The sequence below is a fragment of the Watersipora subatra genome, chromosome 9, assembly GCF_963576615.1.
Source record: "Watersipora subatra chromosome 9, tzWatSuba1.1, whole genome shotgun sequence".
NCBI lineage: Eukaryota > Metazoa > Bryozoa > Gymnolaemata > Cheilostomatida > Watersiporidae > Watersipora > Watersipora subatra.
The window spans coordinates 21,822,077-21,843,849 of record NC_088716.1 but is presented as its reverse complement, the minus strand read 5'-3'; the positions used below and the strand labels follow the sequence as shown (position 1 = coordinate 21,843,849).

At 34.8% G+C, this 21,773-nt stretch overlaps 1 protein-coding gene across 1 annotated transcript; it reads left to right on the top strand.

Moving 5' to 3' along the window:
• Positions 1-233: 233 nt before the first annotated feature.
• LOC137404895 (fibroleukin-like) lies at positions 234-21,128 on the top strand. The gene is made up of 5 exons (XM_068091121.1): positions 234-516; positions 6,791-7,024; positions 9,257-9,393; positions 11,447-11,573; positions 20,898-21,128. Exons 1-5 carry the CDS (start codon positions 234-236, stop codon positions 21,008-21,010), a joined length of 894 nt encoding a protein of 297 aa, XP_067947222.1. The 3' UTR covers positions 21,011-21,128.
• Positions 21,129-21,773: the final 645 nt, after the last annotated feature.

Here is a 21,773-nt window from a genome sequence, read left to right as displayed (position 1 = left end):
ACTTTTACTGTTGGCAGGTCTGACAAACATACCATTGCCGGCGTTGACAAGTCTGACAGAGATAACAAAGCTATTGCTGGAAAGTCTGGTAGAGATAAAAGTATTATTTTTAGTCGTGGGAAGTCTGACAGAAATGAAGACATTGTTGGTGCATCATCCCCCATCTGTTCGGTAACATGCCTGCTAGCCCTTCCTCTTGTCAGTCACACCACTGCTCAACCTTTAGTTGAATCATGCGGTTGATCGTTGCGTTATTTGTCCTTGCTTTATGGGGACAACCTAGCCAGGGTGCAGTCATAGGTAGTGACAGCCTTCAGCAAGAAATCTACGTTCTGAATCAAAAAATAAGCGTTCTGTACGACTTTATTCGCTCGCAATGTCCTACATACGTCGTTAAACGATCTATTAATAAACCAACAAATCAGGTAGACATCACGGTAGCTAAGGCACTTTACCACAAGCTGGCAGAGAAATACAGCGAGTGCAAAAAGATACCCGTAGATACGATAAACAGAGGTAAGTTTTGTAATGAAGCAATTGGTAAGTTCACACTTTTACTAACACCAACTAAGAGCCAACCACAACTAAAGTTAAATGTAAAAATATATAAAAAGCCTCCTATCTTTACGGATAACTTGAAAACGTTTTCTCATAAATCAAGTGTCATGATTGAAGCTTTAAAATGAATTATGGTAATTATCATGGCTGTCTGCCTGTATTTTGCCAAATTCAAATTAATTGTAAGACAGAATTATTGGAAGGTGGTCGTGGCTTACTAGGAACTATTGTGATTGTTACAAGAAACGACTTCACAACTTGCTAATTCAGAACTCACCCACACTGTTAAACAGGAACTGAGCTTGACTTTCGAACAAATTAGTCGAACCAAAACACATGCAGGCTTTAAGCAAATTCTTTTAATATAAGCCCGGGCCATAACCTGGTTCATGAAGTCACCCGAATAACTGGACAAAGTTTTAATGGCTACTTAAACTTTGACTCATCTTATCCGGAGGCATCTGACTCAGAGATGCTTAGTGAAAGGCAGCAGAGTGTGTTGACCTGCATCATATAACCTTCCTCGACAGTCTAAACTCTCTTTACCTAAGCCTGCCAATATGTCAACTTGTGACCAGAGGCAGATGTCATGCCAGATGTCTGAGGCCTGGGCCAGTCTTCCTGTTTATCTCAGAGAGATAAGATGTATTGCTAAATTTAGAGTGGTGCTAAAACAATATGTGTTAGATAACCTGGGATAGCCCATTCTGGGGCTTCCTTGCTGACTCTCAGGTCCAGCATCTTAATTAGCCATGTTATTGCATCACTACTTTCATGGCTAATAATTAATAATATATTCACATACGTATTTTATTCTTTTTTTCATTATTACTAACTTCAAATTGTTCAGGATCGATGTGAATAAAACAAAACATAAAAGGGTCTATTAGCACAAGAGATAGAAAAGCAAATAAAAAATTTATATCCGGTTTTTCGAAAATATCAAGGAGAGGAAGATTTCAGGCAACATTACGGTACCTTGTCTCCTTTTTTAAAATTAATTTTACATAATAACTATAATTTGTCGTTTCAATAAACTTCAGAAGAGCGGACCAGCCAAGGCAGCCTTATGGACCGGGTGTGGTCGTAAAGCTGTAGGTTGAGCCCAGCAGGGCTAACTGATTTATGAATCCAGGGATCAGCTCAAGCAATGCAATATATATTTATTTTTTATAAATATATAATATGTAAAATAAACTAAAATATGACACAAAAAGTCATAGCACCTTCATGTACCAACAGAATCAACTTTCATATGCATGAAGAATATTTTGGTTGTGGCGATGCTGATTGGCTACCTTGTTCAATAATTACATTGATCAACCAATGAAAAATCTATAAAACCAGATATCTATAAATTGAGTTGTAAATATGTAAAAAGAGTAGAAGAAAGGGCGTTACTTAAGTAAATTTACATGTGAGTGGTGTATCATAAGGAGAGATATACTGACTAGAACTTTCTGGCACAGATTTTTCGGCACAGACTTTTTAGCACTGCTATTTTTAAGCCAAAGAAATTATTTATGTTTATATACTGTAAATAAATTGTCTAATGACAATAACAAAAAAATGCAAAAATCATTATTTTATTCATGAAATTTCACGTTTAGTACCTTTTTCTTCCAAATACATAAAAAAATAAATTTTTTGTTCACATTGCCATAATTTGACAGAAGGATCTCGTGAATTACATCTGTCAAATACATAAATGTAGTCATCATGTACAGTTTTTTTCTACTTTAACTTAAAATCTGTTGAGCAATAAATCACATCAAAATATGAATAAATTCTGCACTTGTAACTTGCACCAAAAAATTCTGCACCAAAAAGTCCCTTACTAATAAATAACTAAAGAAATAGTACTAAAGTAAAGTAAAGTACTATAGTAAGTACTAAAGAAATAGTACTTACTGAGCAAGTACTATTTCTTCAACACTTCTATGTTTCATTTAGTCTAGGACCACTTTATGTTGCAAAGAGAAGAAAACTCTTACTCATTGACTCAATCTTTTATCTATAGCAGTAAAAAAATGCAGTCAGGTTGCAATCTAAAAGTTTTTTGGTTAATATGGAGTTGTGTGCTCTAGTTGAAGAGGTAAAGATGAGTACTCCCTCTTTCAACTGTCAAAGGATGATTCGCTGCACAAAAGCTTGATTGTATTGAGAAATGAGCCAGATAATGTTGGTTTTGAATGCAGTTAAAGGGTTAGTCACACCAAACTTTAGTAGATTCTCTTAGAAAGTGTAGATATTTTTCTTCTGAAATTCGCCACCAAACAATTCAATTACCATATTTTGAAACTATTGAACCGTTAAGTCAGATTTTGTTGTTGGTTCAGTCAATCTGACTGCCAGGAATTTTTAAGATTAAAATCAACAAAACTTGATCGCAGTCAGAACACTCCGAAGAAAAAGACAGACCTCAAATTTTTCAAAAAAAATGTCAATAGTCGTTCTTCTTGTTTATACATGATAAGCACATCGTATCATCATCAGTGGGTGCTCATATGTTTACAGGATATAGAGAAAACAGTTGGGGACAAAAGCTAACCAACCTCTCTTCCTCTCTTTAAACCAATTGAACTATCTATAGCAATGTACATGTATCTGAATCTATTTTTCAAATTTTATTCCAACAATCATGGACGAATAAAAAATGAAATATACCCTACAGGATGAATCTATTCGCGGAGTTATATTTCGCGAAAATTGTCTTTTCATGCATATTCGCGGATGAATTTATTCGCGGCTGAAAACTGCCGCTCTCTAGAAAAAGTTAACTCTATTGCGGCTAGTAATAGTTATTACTACGCATGCGCACACCGCGTGTTCCGGTTTATATTTAGCTTACAACGGCGAGGCTATCGTGCTATTCTACGGTAAACAATTTTTGCTGCGTTCAGAGGTTTTCACGAATATTCATCGCTTTGGAGGCCTTTGATAAGCCAACAACTTGTGGTGAGTAATGAGTTTTTACATTTACTAAATTAGTTGAATTTTACTTTGGTTCTTCGGTAAAACGCAATACTACCGTATTTTTGTCCATCCCTACTGCTTCATTATTTGTTTTAGTGTGAGAGAAAGATTTTTCATCATACACCGAAGAACAATGATTGCAAGGGTGGTAGATGTCATTCTTAGAAGAACACCAATCATTCAGGGAGGTCTGGAAATTGAGGTTGAAGTGACCGCAGCTACTTACGAGAAGAATATATCTGTTTTTAAAAAAGGAACAAAAACGCCTTTACGAGCACAAATCTTTGGCCAACCGGCAGAACTTTGCAATAGTAAGCCACGAGGAGAGTTCTGATGATAACTTCCTTACCAGCCATGTAGTAGCGAGAGGATCGCCTTCAACACCTACCCAAGACAGATCTGCTTTTAGTAAAATAACTAGTCAGAAAGCACCATTACACGCTAGTATTCACATATCAAGAGTACCAGTGTAATAAAAAAAGTGGACGACAAGTACGACACCGAGTTTCCACCATTGTCGTCGCAGAACAAAACCCTTAAACGGAAATGATAGCCCTGAAAAGGGCTGAGGTGGTTGGTGAGACTACTGGCACTCAAAAATCGATTTTGACTGGTGAGTTCAGTAGCCCGAGAGGGTCACTGTCATCCCCGATAGGATCTACCGATGGGCGAATGGTCTTGGACCCCACTTCATGCTTGTAAAAGCGAATGAGCTGTCAATCAGTGTGTACCCGTATTTGTAGACGTCAGAATGCGTAAGAGTTGATGACGTCTTTTCTAAGCCTATAATCCGGCAGCTTCAAATTGCTAACTCAACGGATCTATATTACGTTCATCGCAATTCAGACAAATTTGAATAGTCATTTATAAGGCGCACGCTTAACACTTGTTCAATGTAGAGTGTATGTATGTGTGATACTAGAAATTTTTTTATGTTAACCATTTATTACCATATTGTTCTAAGATTTGCATGTTACTATACAAACACTAAAAAAATTATTAATACTCGAATTGTGTGATTAGTTAGTGACAAATTTTATCGTTTTTGTATTCGAAATATGTTATTGTGGAATTGGTTGACCTGATTACTGTGCAGCCAATCAATTGTGGATTTTTCTTGGGATTGCTATATAACCTGCCGGTTTGATCATTGTTGGTGTGTTACTGCTTGGTACTGAGAGATATAACACCAATAAAGATACTGCGTTCTTTACAAACAAGCTCTGCTTGAGTTTGAAAAGCAAATAGGTATAACATTCTTGTCACTGTTTCTGACTTTAGCATTGTGATATTAGCCAGCATTCACTATAAGTGCTATTGACCGAACATCAAGAATTATTGCGCTTGGCTTGCTAGGGTGTAATAGTTGAGAAAAGACACCATCGAGTCTGTTCATCAGCTCACCCACGAGTCTGTTTATCGGCTCACTCTCGAGTCTGTTTATCGGCTCACTCTCGAGTCTGTTTATCGGCTCACCACCGAGTCTGTTTATCGGCTCACCATCGAGTCTGTTTATCGGCTCACCATCGAGTCTGTTTATCGGCTCACCATCGAGTCTGTTTATCGGCTCACCATCGAGTCTGTTTGTCGGCTCACCATCGAGTCTGTTTATCGGCTCACCATCGAGTCTGTTTATCGGCTCACCATCGAGTCTGTTTATCGGCTCACCATCGAGTCTGTTTATCGGCTCACCATCGAGTCTGTTTAAAGTTGATTCTAATGTAGAGAGACTAGGAGAGCTTTTTTGCTATGCTGAAGCCATGCCGAATAACTTGTAAAAACTTTGAATAATTTTGTAAAGTTTGACGCAATGGCAATAAAGCTCGAAGCCTGGCGATGATTTTAAAGAAGTTTTGGAACTCGGCTACGTTTAGTACTTCTGCCTCGCGGCTATTTTCGCGATGACGCCATTCTGCATATCTTGTGACAACCTCAAATAATTTTGTAAATAAATGTGATGCATTGCCAATGGTGTTAGCTCAAAGCTCAGGCAATGATTTTAAAAATGTTTTGGAACTCAATTACGTTTAGTATTTACATTAAAAACTAGGCTAGCGACTAGTTTTCAATTTGATGCAAGAGTTATTCTCTCTTGTGATTAAAAATAGAACTAATTATTCACTGAATTTAATAATTCGCGGGATTGACTGTTCGCGAAATCGCGAATTTTTATGACCAACGAATATTTTCATCCTGTAGGGATATATGTCAATAGAGACCCGTAACTTGAACACAATAACTGATGTCATAACGAGAGGGACAAACAGGAATCGCCAATATTTTTGAGAAAGTCTTTTTTATCGGAGCATTTTAATTGCAATCAAGTTTTATTGATTTTAATCTTGAAGCACCCAGTCAGTCAGATCCTTTGAAACAACAAATAAAATTTCAAAGATAAAAAAATCTTTTTACTTTCTGATCAAATCTACTAGAATTTGATATGACTAACCGTTTAAATAAGAAATCAAAATGGTCTTTAAAGCAAGTCGCGGAATTTATATGCAAACAATTTCTGTTTGTACAGACTTAGCAAAATACTTGCTTGACGCGAACAAGGTGTTGGTGAAAATTATAGAGAGTGTATTGTTGGTCTCCGTACAGTTCGTATACATCAGGGTACTCGATGAAGAGCAAAAAATGCTTACATAATTTGCTAGACTACTTCATCTTGTTTGCATTTATAGTAGCTTTGTGATTGTTTTTTTATTAACATAAAAGGAATAAAGATGAGTCAAACACATAAGAATTAGACGATTCTAATTGGCTGATGGTCTAGTTCCTAACTAGAGCGGGTTGGGATTATCTCCTCTGTTTCTACAAAACACTTTTCATTAGCCAAGTGAAAGGATAATGTGTATCACCCAACAGGATTTTATCATACATCGGTGACAAAAATTTACATGCAGAAGTACACATTAGTCATTAACTAATTTGCTGAGACTAGTTTCTCAAGTTAGTGGTGAAATTTCATGTACATTTGATCAAATGGCAAGAAATTATTGCTTCAAAAGTCATGAAATTTTGCGATATGATTTAATAATTTTGTGCCGTAACATGGTGGTAACGGAGTGTTTTACAGCTATAAAGTTCAATGGAACCGTAAGTGTTGTGAATCACATGGCGCATAACACTTTAGTTGAGAGTTGTCTCCCTTTTGTATACAGGAGTGAGCAAATCCACTTCTACACTTTGGCTGTTTTTAAACAAATATCACCATAAAATTATATGTATTATAGTGTAAATATTTTTGCTTTAGATCCGCTAGTAAGAGATTGCCAAGACTACTACATGCTAGGAGAGAGAGATTCGGGAGTGTTCACTATACGTCCCGAAAATAGCACATTTATAGAGTTCGACGTTTGGTGTGACTTTGTCAGAGGACATGGATGGACGGTATTTCAAAGGAGAGATAACTCTTCTATATCTTTCGATAGATCTTGGAATGATTACAAAAATGGCTTTGGTGATATCAGAGACGAACATTGGTTAGGTGCGCTTATAGTGAGATAAAACTTTAATTTTAGTTTGTTTAATTTTGATAAACTGTATTAAAATACGGTTAATCATGTAATTTCTAAATGAAGAATTTTTAAATCTCAAAATTTTTAAAAATAGATATAAAGACTAAGTCAAGGACAGGAAACACATGGTGGGTGAACAATCCCTCAACAATCGAGTAGGATATTTGCTTAACTTACCCCAAGTAGAGGCTGTGTGGTATTCAGAGCATTGTTACATGTAGGATTTCATGATGATTTAAGGTTTCAAGGTATTTCATGAATTGTCTCCTCGTTTTTTACAAAACAGTTACAGGTTTTCAGCTCATTTCAACTTACGTGATTTGAACTAATTGAAAGGTATTTTAAACAATACATGTCAAACCATTTATTTGATTTTTGTGGCTAACAAATGTCCTTTTTTGTTTTATGACTGTTGTATGGCATTACTTAAAAAACGTTTCTATTTGAAATAAAATTATTGCCAATAAAGTAATTTCGACAGTAATATATATATCATCTTATATATATATCATCTTGTATATAAATATATATATTATTATATATAAGATGATATATATAATATATAAATTAAATATTATATATTGAATATCATATCAATAGCATATTATGATATATATACATATATATGTATATATATATATATATATATATATATATATATATATATATATATATATATATATATATATATATATATATATATATATATATATATATATATATATATATATATATATATATATATATATATATATATATATATATATATATACTCATGCTACAGACAGTACTGTTTCGGCTATTGAAGCCTCATCAGTGCAGCTCAGAGCTTTGGCAAGGGACACAAATCCCATTACCAATGAGAGTTGACTTCCTGCCATGAAACAACTAAGTTGCCTCACAGACTTTAAGAAAGTAAATGTGCTGGCACCAGAGTGCTCAAATCACAAAAGTGATGAGCTTTGCACAAAGGCTAATAGTGCCGCACCTCTCACAGAGTGCTCAACCAAACCGAAGTAAGGGAGCATATACTCATGCTACAGACAGTACTGTTTCGGCTATTGAAGCCTCATCAGTGCAGCTCAGAGCTTTGGCAAGGGACACAAATCCCATTACCAATGAGAGTTGACTTCCTGCCATGAAACAACTAGGTTGCCTCACAGACTTTAAGAAAGTAAATGTGCTGGCACCAGAGTGCTCAAATCACAAAAGTGATGAGCTTTGCACAAAGGCTAATAGTGCCGCACCTCTCACAGAGTGCTCAACCAAACCGAAGTAAGGGAGCATATACTCATGCTACAGACAGTACTGTTTCGGCTATTGAAGCCTCATCAGTGCAGCTCAGAGCTTTGGCAAGGGACACAAATCCCTTGCCAAAGCATGGGATGTATATATATATACATATATATATATACACATGTATATATATATACATGTATATATATATATATATATATATATATATATATATATATATATATATATATATATATATACCCATATTTCAGAGTTAGGAGTTGAATAAATATATACCAGTTAGGAGGTTCCGGAATATAAGGGATTAGGAGTTAACGCAAATATATATGGGTAAGCCTCCTATATGGTCTAATTTATCTACATTGTAGATTGCTGATTCTTACCAAATTTATATATATATACATGTATATATATATATATATAAAAATTGTTTCCTCACCCCGGATACCCCGTATGGGTGGTAAATTCTGCTCTAACTCGGGTCTCCTACCAGAGACCTGGGAGTTTGAGCACTCGTCTCAAGATCTTAGCTGTTCCCAATAGCATATATATATATATATATATATATATATATATATATATATATATATATATATATATATATATATATATATATATATATATATATATATATATATATATATATATATATATATATACATGTATATATATACATTTGTACATGTATATATATATATATATAAGAGATGATAAATATATCATCTTATATATATACAGGTATTCCTTTCAGCATTTTTGAGCAAAAAATAGTGTTTTTTGCTCAAAAATACTGAAATAAGTTAACATTCCTACATGATTTGAATCGTAAAATTTGGTTATCATATACCTTATCTGCCGGTTGATATAATATAAACTAATAAACTAGGGTGTTAGTTGGTTCTGATTGGTTAGTGCATGCTGATGTTTACTAAATTATGTTGTAGGAAATGACAAAATCCACGAGATCACAAAGACTAGCCAGATATTAAATATACACCTTGAAGCGGACGGAAAGAAACCAGCATTCGGTACGTGGCAGAGGTTCTACATAAGTGACGAGTCCTCCAAGTACAGACTAAATGTAAGTTATGATGATAAGTGTTACATGATAAGAAATCTAGATTTATAGTTAGGTATTTACCGTAAAACCTCTCTTTGAGCGCCACCTTTATTCGAACCCCACCTTTTATGGAATGCCATTATAAGGGAAGGATTGAGAAAATACAGCGCCATGACGGTTAAAAAATTGTTTTAGGGTGTATTGCTATTAAGCATTTATATTTATTAAATTTCACATTCATGTATATGTTTAATGAATTATTATTAAATATTATTAATATTTACATACCAGCCGAATGCCTGGCGCTGTGCGAGTATTAAAAAACAGCCTATAAACAATGGCAGGTAATGTAGTTGCCTGCCACTTGCCCTTATCCTGGCACATTGCCTATGGCTAATTTGAGTAAGCTAGTAAGCCAAGTTACTAATATGAGCTGTGAGAGCAAGCTTTAGTGACATTGCGTAACGCAGAGTGCTATGCGTATTTTATCCAAGATAACAACTCGTCTCACTCAATAACTCTGTTGCATCTTGCATAGCTCAATGGGTTAGTTTATCGCCTGGTGAACAGGAGGTTCCGAGATCAAATCTTCTGCGACACGGATTCTTCACTGCTAGATTCTAATAGCCGAACAGACCAAACGATGATAGACGATGACAAAGTTTGAGATATACACATAAAGCAGTATATGTTATATGAAAAAATGGAAAAATACCTAATTAAATATCATATCAGGAAGTCAATATAATACATATAAATTGAAAAAACTAGAGATGGTTGTTTTACCGAACTTGATTTTGAAAACTTGTGGTAATTTTTTAAGGTGTACTTATGTTTCCTTCCCAATGTTCCTTCACACCTTGAACTGATCTATTGTGTCATATGGCATTTATCAACCAAAGAAAATGTTAGACAATGTTAGACAGTCATTTACTAAACTTTGATTTGAAATTGAGCTCATATGTTGCTCTATAAGCAAATGCAAAAAACTATAAAAATTGTGGCAAGAGGAATGAATCTGGAGTAACCATAAAATAGTGTATTTATGTCTAATTTATCAGACAAATATGCTATATGGTTGGCATGTAAAGCAGCTCCCAACGTCCTAGCTAGGTTATACACTTTGACTATGCTGTATATTTTAATATCTCATCTGACTTATAGTCTATCCTGAATTTTACTGATAAAGAAGTTTCCTTGAATTGTATTTAACGCTATCAGTATTAATGAGAATTTATCACCTAGTAGCCATGGAAAAGATTTCCTTTGGTATAGAAATTTTTGGAAACAATGGTTTGCTGTGTGATGTTTTGGTATAGGAATGCTGCATCGGAATCAGCTCATAGATGTTTAACAGGAATCTCTCTGTTAGTCTGAGTTGCAACTTTGGAACTTTCTTAGAATCTTTGGTTTTATGCTTTTGTTTTTGGTATTTAATTGCCGATTTTAAATTTATGTCTTTTTAAATTATTGCAAGTAGATAACTTATATGTTAATAATCTTTACACTGTTTTCTGTTACTGTTCATTTGGACGGCCTGTTTACCGAAGTGCAACTATTGACATTATAATTATAATAATTATATAATTATTAATAATATATATAATATATAATGATATATATAATAATTATATAATCATAATCATACTTCTGCTTGATCTGAGTGTTTGAACTGCAATCAAGTATTGTCGATATTAATCTATAAACGTCCTGAAATCAAATCGTTTAAAACAATAAAAACAACAAAAATAGTCGTAAATGATAAAAAATACTGATATTTTTTGATCAAATCTACTAAAACTTTTACCAAGGTCATTTTTAATTAATCACAAGAAAGCACCTGTCTGTAATAATCATCAACTTTTAATTCTGACAGGTGTCAACTCAACCTACTAGACGCTAGCCAACTAGTTGTCGTGGATACATGATGGCCAGTTACAATGAAAACTAGATTGCTAGGGTCATGCTAGAAAAATAGGTTTTGGAACTTCCAAAAGTCCATCAATCATCAAACCTAAATTTAGTTTTTACATCACTTCATGTAGAAGTATGAATGTAACAATAACATTTACAGGTTAATGGTACAGGATACAAAGGCACCTTATTTGATGATTTCTCATATCATGACGGAGCATATTTCTCCACCAAAGATCGGGATAATAATATTTGGTCTGCAATTAACTGCGCTGCTACGAGTAAAGGTATAGCCTTAGGCCCTTAATAAACAACAACATATTGATTGACTTACTGTGTTTATGATTATTGATAGCTAGTCCTTCATACGAGTAAAACCTGTGGTCTATAGGTTGTACCATAGAGTTATCTCCCCCCCTAGAGTGATAACTGTGCCTTCAACAACACGAGCGTTTCCTGTGCCAACAAGGAGCGTTTAGGCCACGCCTCTTTTTACTGCTAGTCAATCGTAGTGATTGACAGAACAATAACATCAGCCATGAGAATGATCATGAATTTCCACAGTTAAGATAGTAATCATTGCTCATATTAAAGAAATGATGATTATAGTTTATTACTCTTATATATTAGAGTAATAAATTATTATTTAAAGCAATTCAATACCTACATGCCTTGCAAAGGCACTGAATAGATAGTGTTAAGTAAGTGAGTAAATGCAATAAGTTACTCCAACGATATACAGCCCCCACACATGGGGGGGCTGTATATCATTGGTTACTCATAGATAAGATACATGTAGATAGTCATAGTGGGGTTGTATTACATTGGTGTGATGGGAAGCTAATCGACTGCCATCAACTGAAGGTATTGACATTGTATGGAGTGCCATTTGTAAAATTTTGTGATATTCACACTATAAAAACATTTTTAGTATATCAGTTTACATGTTTAATATGTGAAGATTCGTGTTTAGTATGCTAACTTACATATTTAGTATGCCAACTTACATGTTTAGTATTTGAAGATTCGTGTTTAGTATGTCAGTTCACATGTTTTATATGGCAAGGTTCATGTTTAGTTTGCTAATTTACATGTTTAGTATGTGAAAATTGTTGTTTAGTATGTCAAAATTCATCTTTGGTATGCTAACTTTAATGTTTTGTATTGCGAAACGCGCATGTTCGCTATTCCGTTGCGATCCTGTTTGATATGCCAATACACATGTTTGTTATTCAACTTTTATTTTATATGCGATCTCCTTTTTACTACATTTCGAAGAAATGCTCCTAAGTCAATCGCGCCCTTTTTACACGTAGCCCGCGGCCCATCGCTAAATAGTTGGCAAACTATTTAGCGTATGTAGTCAGTAGTCGTAACTCAGTAAGTCGACGGATAACTTCCTCAATATATTAGAAATAAAAAGGCCGATGAAGAAATCCACGTCGTTGTTACTACAAAACAGAACAGCAACCTACAATACTCACTTGCTGAGGTAAAGAAAATCAGATATAGAAAGTTGAGTCTTAATAGAATCTTGCCTTACCTTTTTTTCAAAGTCCAAGTAACTTGAATTTGAAAGAATTTTCTATTAAACGAACGAATGTGGCAAAGCTAGCTTCGGATGCACGCGGTGAGGAAATCTCGCTAGTCTTCGCTCTCCAGGGTCATCGATCGAAATTCTCCAAGTTTGCCAACTATTTAGCGATGGGCCGCGGGTTACGTGTAAAAAAGAGCGCGATTGACTTAGGAACATTTTATCGAAATGTAATAAAAAGGAGATCGCATATAAAATAAAAGTTGAATAACAAACATGTGTATTGGCATATCAAACAGGATCGCAACGGAATAGCGAACATGCGCGTTTCGCAATACAAAACATTAAAGTTAGCATACCAAACATGAATTTTGACATACTAAACAACAATCTTCACATACTAAACATGTAAATTAGCATACTAAACATGAACCTTGCCATATAAAACATGTGAACTGACATACTAAACACGAGTCTTCAAATACTAAACATGTAAATTGGCATACTAAATATGTAAGTTAGCATACTAAACTTGAATCTTCACATATTAAACATGTAAACTGATATACTGAAAATGTTTTTATAGTGTGAATATCACAAAATTAAACAAATGGCACTCCATAGTATGGTGATAAAGTGATTCATTGACACCACAGTTCGCAAACAGCCCTTGCATTTAATATTAGATTTCAATACATATCAATCAAATACATAGACTAGCTTGAAGCAAAGATGTCCACTAGTTAGTGGACATCTTTGCTTGATGTAAGCAAGCAAAAAGTTTGAAAGTTAGTGTGGCAAATGTTGTTATATGTTAAATAAAAATAAATTATACTTAATTATACTAAATTATAATTATTTAAAAATAAAATAGACTTTTTTGTTACTTTATTTATTAAAATTTTTTTTATTGTAATCATAGCTAAACAGATTATATTTAGCCATTACTTGCTAATTATTTTACATTTAAACACATTTACAGTTTCGTTTTTTTCCTAATTTATTTCAACAAAACACTTATTTCATGATATGAAATTTAAAAGTTGTAGTTGTTTGAAAAAGCTTGAAAACCTTTACAGTTGTTTTCTTTTTTCTCTTAATTAATTTGAACCGCTGAAAAATATTTTCTCATGATATGATGTTCAAAAGTTAGATTGGTAAATGTTATATAAAAATAAGTCTTTCTGTCCAAAGACTTTTTTATTACTCGAGTAGTACAGCTCATAGTGGATGGCAGTCGATTAGCTTCCCATCACACTAATGTAATACAACCCCAGTATGACTATCTATCTTATCTATGAGTAACTGATTGCATTAACTCACTTACTTAACACTATCTATTCAGTTCCTTTGCAAGTCAAGTAGGTATCAGAGATTACATGTATGTCACAACTTCCATTTCCATAATTCATTTCCATATTATTTCCATTTCTATAAAATTTGCATAATCCATTTCCATATTATTTCCATTTCCATAATTCATTTCCGTTTTATTTCCATTTACATAACATTTCCCTACTTCATTTCCATATTATTTCCATTTCCATAACATTTCCATAACTCATTTCCATATTATTTCAATTTCCATAAAATTTTCATAATTCATTTCCATATTATTTCCATTTTCATAATTCATTTCCATTTTATTTCCATTTCCATAACATTTCCATAACATTTCTATAATTCATTTTCATATTATTTCCATTTCCATAACATTTCCCTACTTCATTTCCATATTATTTCCATTTCCATAACATTTCCATAATTCATTTCCATATTATTTCCATTACCATAAAATTTGCATAATTCATTTCCATATTAATTTCATTTCCATATCATTTCCATAATTCATTTCCATATTATTTCCATTCCATTTCCATATTTCTAAAATAAAATTTCCATATCCATTTCCCTAGAATTATGGAAATATTTATGTTTATGGAAATGGATATGGAAAAGTAAACATTTCCATAATATGTTTAGCGATCCCTGGTAGGTATTGAATTGCTTTAAATAATAAGCATATATTAGAGTAATAAACTATAATCATCATTTCTTTAATATGAGCATTAATTACTATCTTAACTGGAAATTCATGATCCTTGTTTAAACCTCATGGCTGATGTTATTGATCTAATCAATCAATACGACTGACTAGCACAAAAAAGGGGCGTGGCCTAAACGCTCCTTATTGGCACCGGAAACGCTCGTGTAGTTATCACTCTAGGGGGAGATAACTCTATGGGTTGTACTATATATACTTATATTCTATACATACCTATATCGAATAGCTGACTTCTGACCTTTACAACAAATTTACAGTTATGCACCTCAAAGTCATGTAAACGTTTTTTTTTAAACTGGTCATTTTGATGAAAAAAGATTTTTGGGGTTTTCAGGGTTTGAACCACCAGCACACCCATAAGGGTATGATGTTGTATGCTAGATGCTTCTACAATGTAAATAAACCATTGCGAGAATGTTTAGGTTATAGAGATTTTACATTATAAGAACAGTAAAATACTTCTAAATTGCCTAATTTGTTCCAATATCATCCCCAACTCACCTCTTTGGCCCTTCAAAAAGGAAAAATTAATTTATTTAATGACTGTACAGTAATTGTGGTATTATTGGTTTGTATTGACAACTTTTCTCTTCATTCTTGTCACTTTCACTTGGTTTAGGGTTTATTATTATGGTAATTTCACGTTAAAGGTTGACTTGCAACAAAATTCACATTATAGTTATTTGGTATCAAAAGATTCACCATGTCTTACTCTGTTGTGTTGTAGAGGCCAAATATGTGGAAATGTGATTACAAGCTCTTAATAGCTCAAAAACGGAAAGCCGCCGTACATTGGAATCCGTTTATTTCTCTGATGTAGCCATGACAGTTTGAATATTGTCTTGTCACGTGATGTTCTCACATGGATTTAAAGGCCAATAAAAAGCTCTATATAAACTTCTCGTAGCATTAGTTTATGACAAACACTTCGGGTTTTACCGAAGACCCCGTATCAAATATAGATGCTCGCTACTTTGCAGTTTTGTTTCGGCTTGAACTAATCGTCAAGTCGTAATCTGATCATGTGACCCAATACTTTGAAAATAATTTTTGCAGCCCTTTTCGATTATCACAGGTGACCAACAGGCTCGTCATGATTATCAGACAATGATATGTACTCCTTCAAGGTAAAGTTAAAAAATTAAATGAATTTTTACGGTAAGTTATAAGATATCACTGGTAAAAGTGACAGCATTACAATGGCGATAAAATAGACGCGTAAGAACAATAGACATGGTTTTATTGAATGCGTGAAGTATATTTGTGAAAATATTTCGACGAATAAAGTTGCATGAAAGTGTAAACAGTGTAAACCATCTACCACAGCTACGTCATATTTGAGCCGTTTTGGAAAGAGAATCCAAACTACGGCGGTCTCGTGTGGCTGCGATTAACTGTTTGTTTTTTAGCTTTTAAGAACTTGCAATCACATTTCCACATATTTTGTATCTACATTACAGCAAAGTAAGACATGGTGAATCTTTTGATACCAAATAACTGTGATGTGAATTTTGTTGCAAGTCAACCTTTAAGTTAAAGGGGGTACACACCTTCAATGCAATTCTAAATCTTTTTTTATGCAACAAAGCTGACATACTGAAAGAAAAACTATGGTATATGCCTAAAATAAATTAAAAAAATAGTAACTATGGTAAAAGGATATTTACACAATAGGAGGGTCTACTGTATTGCAATAAGAGGGTCTACTGTATTGCAATAAGAGGGTCTACTGTATTGCAATAAGAGGGTATACTGTATTGCAATAGGAGGGTCTACTGTATTGCAATAGGAAGGTCTACTGTATTGCAATAAGAGGGTCTACTGTATTGCAATAGGAGGGTCTATTGTATTGCAATAGGAGGGTCTAATGTATTGCAATAGGAGTGTCTACTGTATTGCAATAGGAAGGACTACTGTATTGCACTAAGAGGGTCTACTGTATTGCGATAGAAGGTCTACTTTTTTGCAATAGGAGGGTCTACTGTATTGCAATAGGAGGGTCTACTGCAGTGGTTCCCAACCTTTTTTTTGCTTTTACCCCTTTGCAAAATTTTCAAATACAAATTACCCCCTGGAAAAAGTGAAGTGTGAACCTATAGGCCTACTATATATTGTATTCACTGAAAGGGCTACACAGGTACATACATGTAGGTCAGCAGCATATATACATATATTTATTTGTTAAATAACTGAGAGTAGCATATATAGTAATAAATCACGTCAACATTATTGTTATTCCGGTACACTCAACGGGTGTGGGGTGAGATTATGAGTTTTAACCAAACCGCTCCTGCTGATGCCTCTGTGCAAGTTTTCACAAATCAGGCTTTGTTTTTATAATGCACATCTCAAGTCCCTCTCAAGGTCAAGTCGATCTCTTTTCTCATTTTTAAGGTGCAGCATTGATGAAAATCCTACTACGTGTAGGATTTTCATCAATGCTGAAGGATTTCTACGTGCAGCTAAATGGCATCAGAATCATTAGTGCTTTTTAAGCAATGAGTAGAGAATTTTTTCTCGCTGAGAGCCAAAACTGGTCGATAGACATTGATCTGAGATCATCTTTCATTGCAGAAATGTTATCCAACTCAACAAACTCCTATTGTAGCTCCTCTAGAATTTCTTCAACAGTGCGTTGAAATGGATTTCGTGTGATGTTGAGCATCTTTTTTTCCGAAGGTAGCTCAGGGAAGTAGCATCCAAATTCTGTTATGAGATCGAACAGATGTTCAGTAATGGTTGCCACTAGACTACCAGGAGCAGGTTTTGTGTTCCAATAGTTCAGTGAGTGTGGGAAAGGATACCGTGTCTCCAATGCAGGTTCGTGTATGCCACAGTACCAGCTTTGCTTTGAAAGCATCAATGCTGTCATGAAAGGCAAAGAAATGATGATTGCTCCCTTGTAACTTCAAGTTCAACTTGTTTAGCTAGGCAAATGTATCAACCAGGTATGCAGTCTCAAATACATAGTTATCAGCTTTCATGGCTGCTAAAAGTTCATGCTGGCCTTTATTTTCAAGAAATTTCATAACCTCGGACATACCGTATGTAGCTCAAAGAGCCTGCCTAACATGTTTCCCTTGGACAACCACCTCACTTCAGTATGAAATAACAAAGTTGTAAACACGACATCACTTTCAGAACGTAGCGCTGAAAACAATCTGGTATTTACTGCTGATGCTTTGATGTAATTCACAACTGTTATGTTCACATCCAAGTTTGATTTCAACGCTTGTGGAAGAGTTTTTGATGCCAATGCTTCACGGTGAATGAAGCAATGCACTCCTTTTCTATATCAGGGTTCTTCTGCTTGATTTGTTTTACCAAGCCTGATCTACATCCTAACATAGCAGGTGCTCCATCAGCGCATACACTGATTAAGTTCTCCCAACCTAACTTGGCCTTTTAAAGGAAATTTTCAACTATTTTTAACACATCTCTTGGAAGCTGTTCGAAGCAAGGGCTGACAAAACAGAAACTCCTCTTCAATGGATGTGTCATGCACTTATCTACCATCCACCAGTAGCTGGGAAAGACTGGCAACATCAGATGACTCATCAAGTTGTATGGCTCAAAATAGGGATGCTTTAATCTTAGCAACTAATTTCTATTCAATACTTGCTGCAATATCATCAATGCATCGCTTCACCGTGTTGTTGGATGGTGGGATGTCTTGAAATTTTTGCCCAGCTAGTTTTCAAAGTACTATTGATGCACAGTCTAACAGACATGGCTTTATCAAGGTCTCTCCTATTGTATGTGCCTCTTTACACTGAGCAATACGGTAGGAAACAGCGTATGAAGCTGTAATAAGTGCATTACTATGAGCATAGAGATCTCCACTTGCAGCAAGTCGACTTCTCTTTACTTGCAGCTTTTTGGACTAAAAGTAATTCCGGTCGTTCTCAGCTAGTGTGGGGTAAATTTTTTGCGAGTTTTGCTTCAACTGAAAGAGTTTCATGGAGTCATTTGAGAAAGTTTTCAGGCATATCACACATTGCGGAGGCCGACGACTGTTTTTCGGAAGATACGAAAACCCATAATCCAAGTAACTCTCAGTGTAGGTTCGTTTTTTTGCCTTTGACATCTTGCACTAATTAGTAGTCGTAAAAATAAAGCGGCGGCTAAAAATTATTATAAACGACCTAGTATCTGTTTGTACAATAATAATCATCTGGACTGTATTAAACTTTTTTATTTAATTTACTACTATAATAGATACATGATTATGTGACTTCTTTGCAGAAAAGCAAGTAAGACAACATAAGTGATAATAAGAAACAATAATGTGAGCATAGATGTAATTATACTTGTACAAAGAATCTTACAGATTTTTTTCTTTTACATTTGATGCATTAGCTGACAAGTGAGTGTGTCCTTGTGTCAAGTACATGTGCACTGTGAGCAGCACAATGTCAAACCAAGCCTTAGTTTGACCTTAGTTACTAAGGTCACTAATTAAGATTAAGTTGGCTTATTGGAAATTTTGCAAATTGTTGGCAAAGATTATTACATTTACAGTAGCTACATGCAGGCTGTATTACAATGAATGTACAGTAAAAGGTACTTGGTCTACTACCCCAGCCAGAATATACATGTAATAGAAGAGGAATGAGAGCAGAAAACACATCTAGGATTTTATTAAGGCTTAAAAGCGCTTTCACAAAATGAGAAATTATAAAAACTAAAATTCCACCCTTTAAAATGCCAAATTCCCCCCTAGGGGGGACTCCCTCCAGGTTGGGAACAACTGGTCTACTGTATTGCAATAGGAAGGTCTACTGTATTGCAATAGGAGGGTCTACTGTATTGCGATAGGAGGGTCTACTGTATTGCAATAGGAGGGTCTACTGTATTGCAATAGGAGGGTCTACTGTATTGCAATAGGAGGGTCTACTGTATTGCAATAGGAGGGTCTACTGTATTGCAATAGGAGGGCCTACTGTATTGCAATAGGAAGGTCTACTGTATTGCAATAGGAAGGACTACTGTATTGCAATAGGAAGGACTACTGTATTGCAATAGGAGGGTCTACTGTATTGCAATAGGAGGGTCTACTGTATTGCAATAAGAGGGTCTACTGTATTGCAATAGGAGGGTCTACTGTATTGCAAAAAGAGGGTCTACTGTATTGCAATAGGAGGTTCTACTGTATTGCAATAGGAAGGTCTACTGTATTGCAATAGGAAGGACTACTGTATTGCAATCAGAGGGTCTACTGTATTGCAATAGGAGGGTCTACTGTATTGCAATAAGAGGGTCTACTGTATTGCAATAGGAGGTTCTACTGTATTGCAATAGGAAGGTCTACTGTATTGCAATAGGAAGGACTACTGTATTGCAATAGGAAGGACTACTGTATTGCAATAGGAGGGTCTACTGTATTGCAATAGGAGGGTCTACTGTATTGCAATAAGAGGGTCTACTGTATTGCAATAGGAGGGTCTACTGTATTGCAATAGGAAGGTCTAGTGTATTGCAATAGGAAGGACTACTGTATTGCAATAAGAGGGTCTACTGTATTGCAATAGGAGGGTCTACTGTATTGCAATAGGAGGGTCTACTGTATTGCAATAGGAGGGTCTACTGTATTGCAATAGGAAGGTCTACTGTATTGCAATAAGAGGGTCTACTGTATTGCAATAGGAGGGTTTACTGTATTGCAATAGGAGGGTCTACTGTATTGCAATAGGAGGGTCTACTGTATTGCAATAGGGAGGACTACTGTATTGCAATAAGAGGGTCTACTGTATTGCGATAGGAGGTCTACTGTTTTGCAATAGGAGGGTCTACTGTTTTGCAATAGGAGGGTCTACTGTATTGCAATAGGAGGGTCTACTGTATTGCAATAGGAGGGTCTACTGTATTGCAATAGGAGGGTCTACTGTATTCAATGGTAAACCATCTATGTACTTGGCTACAAACTGATTCAATTTTTATGCAATGATTTTCATCAATAGTTCCTTTGTATTTTAGTAGAATGATGTTTCTGTAAAAAGATACATGTTTCAGGAGGTTGGTGGTATGAGGATTGTGGATACGCCCACCCTACTGCATCAGGAAGAACTTGGGCTAAGTACTCTTTTAGCATAACTTCATCTGTCATGAGGGTGACAAGAAATTAGGAGACAAACGGACGGATGAGACTGCATCACGGGAAAGTTTTGCTATGAAAAGTACATTTGTCGCAGTTATAATAAACATGGGCTATGAGGGAAAGAGAATATGTTGGTCAAACCTATTAACGCAACCACTTTGAATTTGCTTAAATAAATTGCTAAAGTCAACAAGTCTTGTTTTCTTTGGTTGATACATGTGTTCCAGCCTACACTTGTAGACAATAGTTTGAGGTTATCTCAGAAATGGGCCGTGGTCAAGGCAGTTTTTTTTGCATTTCCATTGGCACCTATTTTCAGTGGCAATTTCTGCAGCGATTCAGATTAATCAGATGTATTTTGGTATAGAAAATTAAAAACTGAAGAGTTGCCACAGCTGCCATTCCCACTTCTATAAGAAATTTGATGAAAATGATATTTTACGACTTATCTCCCCTGTAAATAAGATTCCTTCCATAGAAGCATCAGATTTGTAACTTGTTATCATAATCATTTTGCAGTAATTTAGGTTGTCAGTGGTGAAGTCAAAATTTGTCTTCTATCTATTTTTGAAAATCTACATGTAAACATTATACATGTATTACGAATATGTACATGGATATATAATTGTATGGTTTAATAGCTTAATTTTACAAAGAATTCAAAACACTATAATTATGTTTTATAACCTGACACTGATGAATCATAGAAAATAATTAGAACGCTGCAAGCAGTGTGAACATGGTGATTATTATTAGCATTATTATTAGTAGTATTACTAGTAGCTAATATC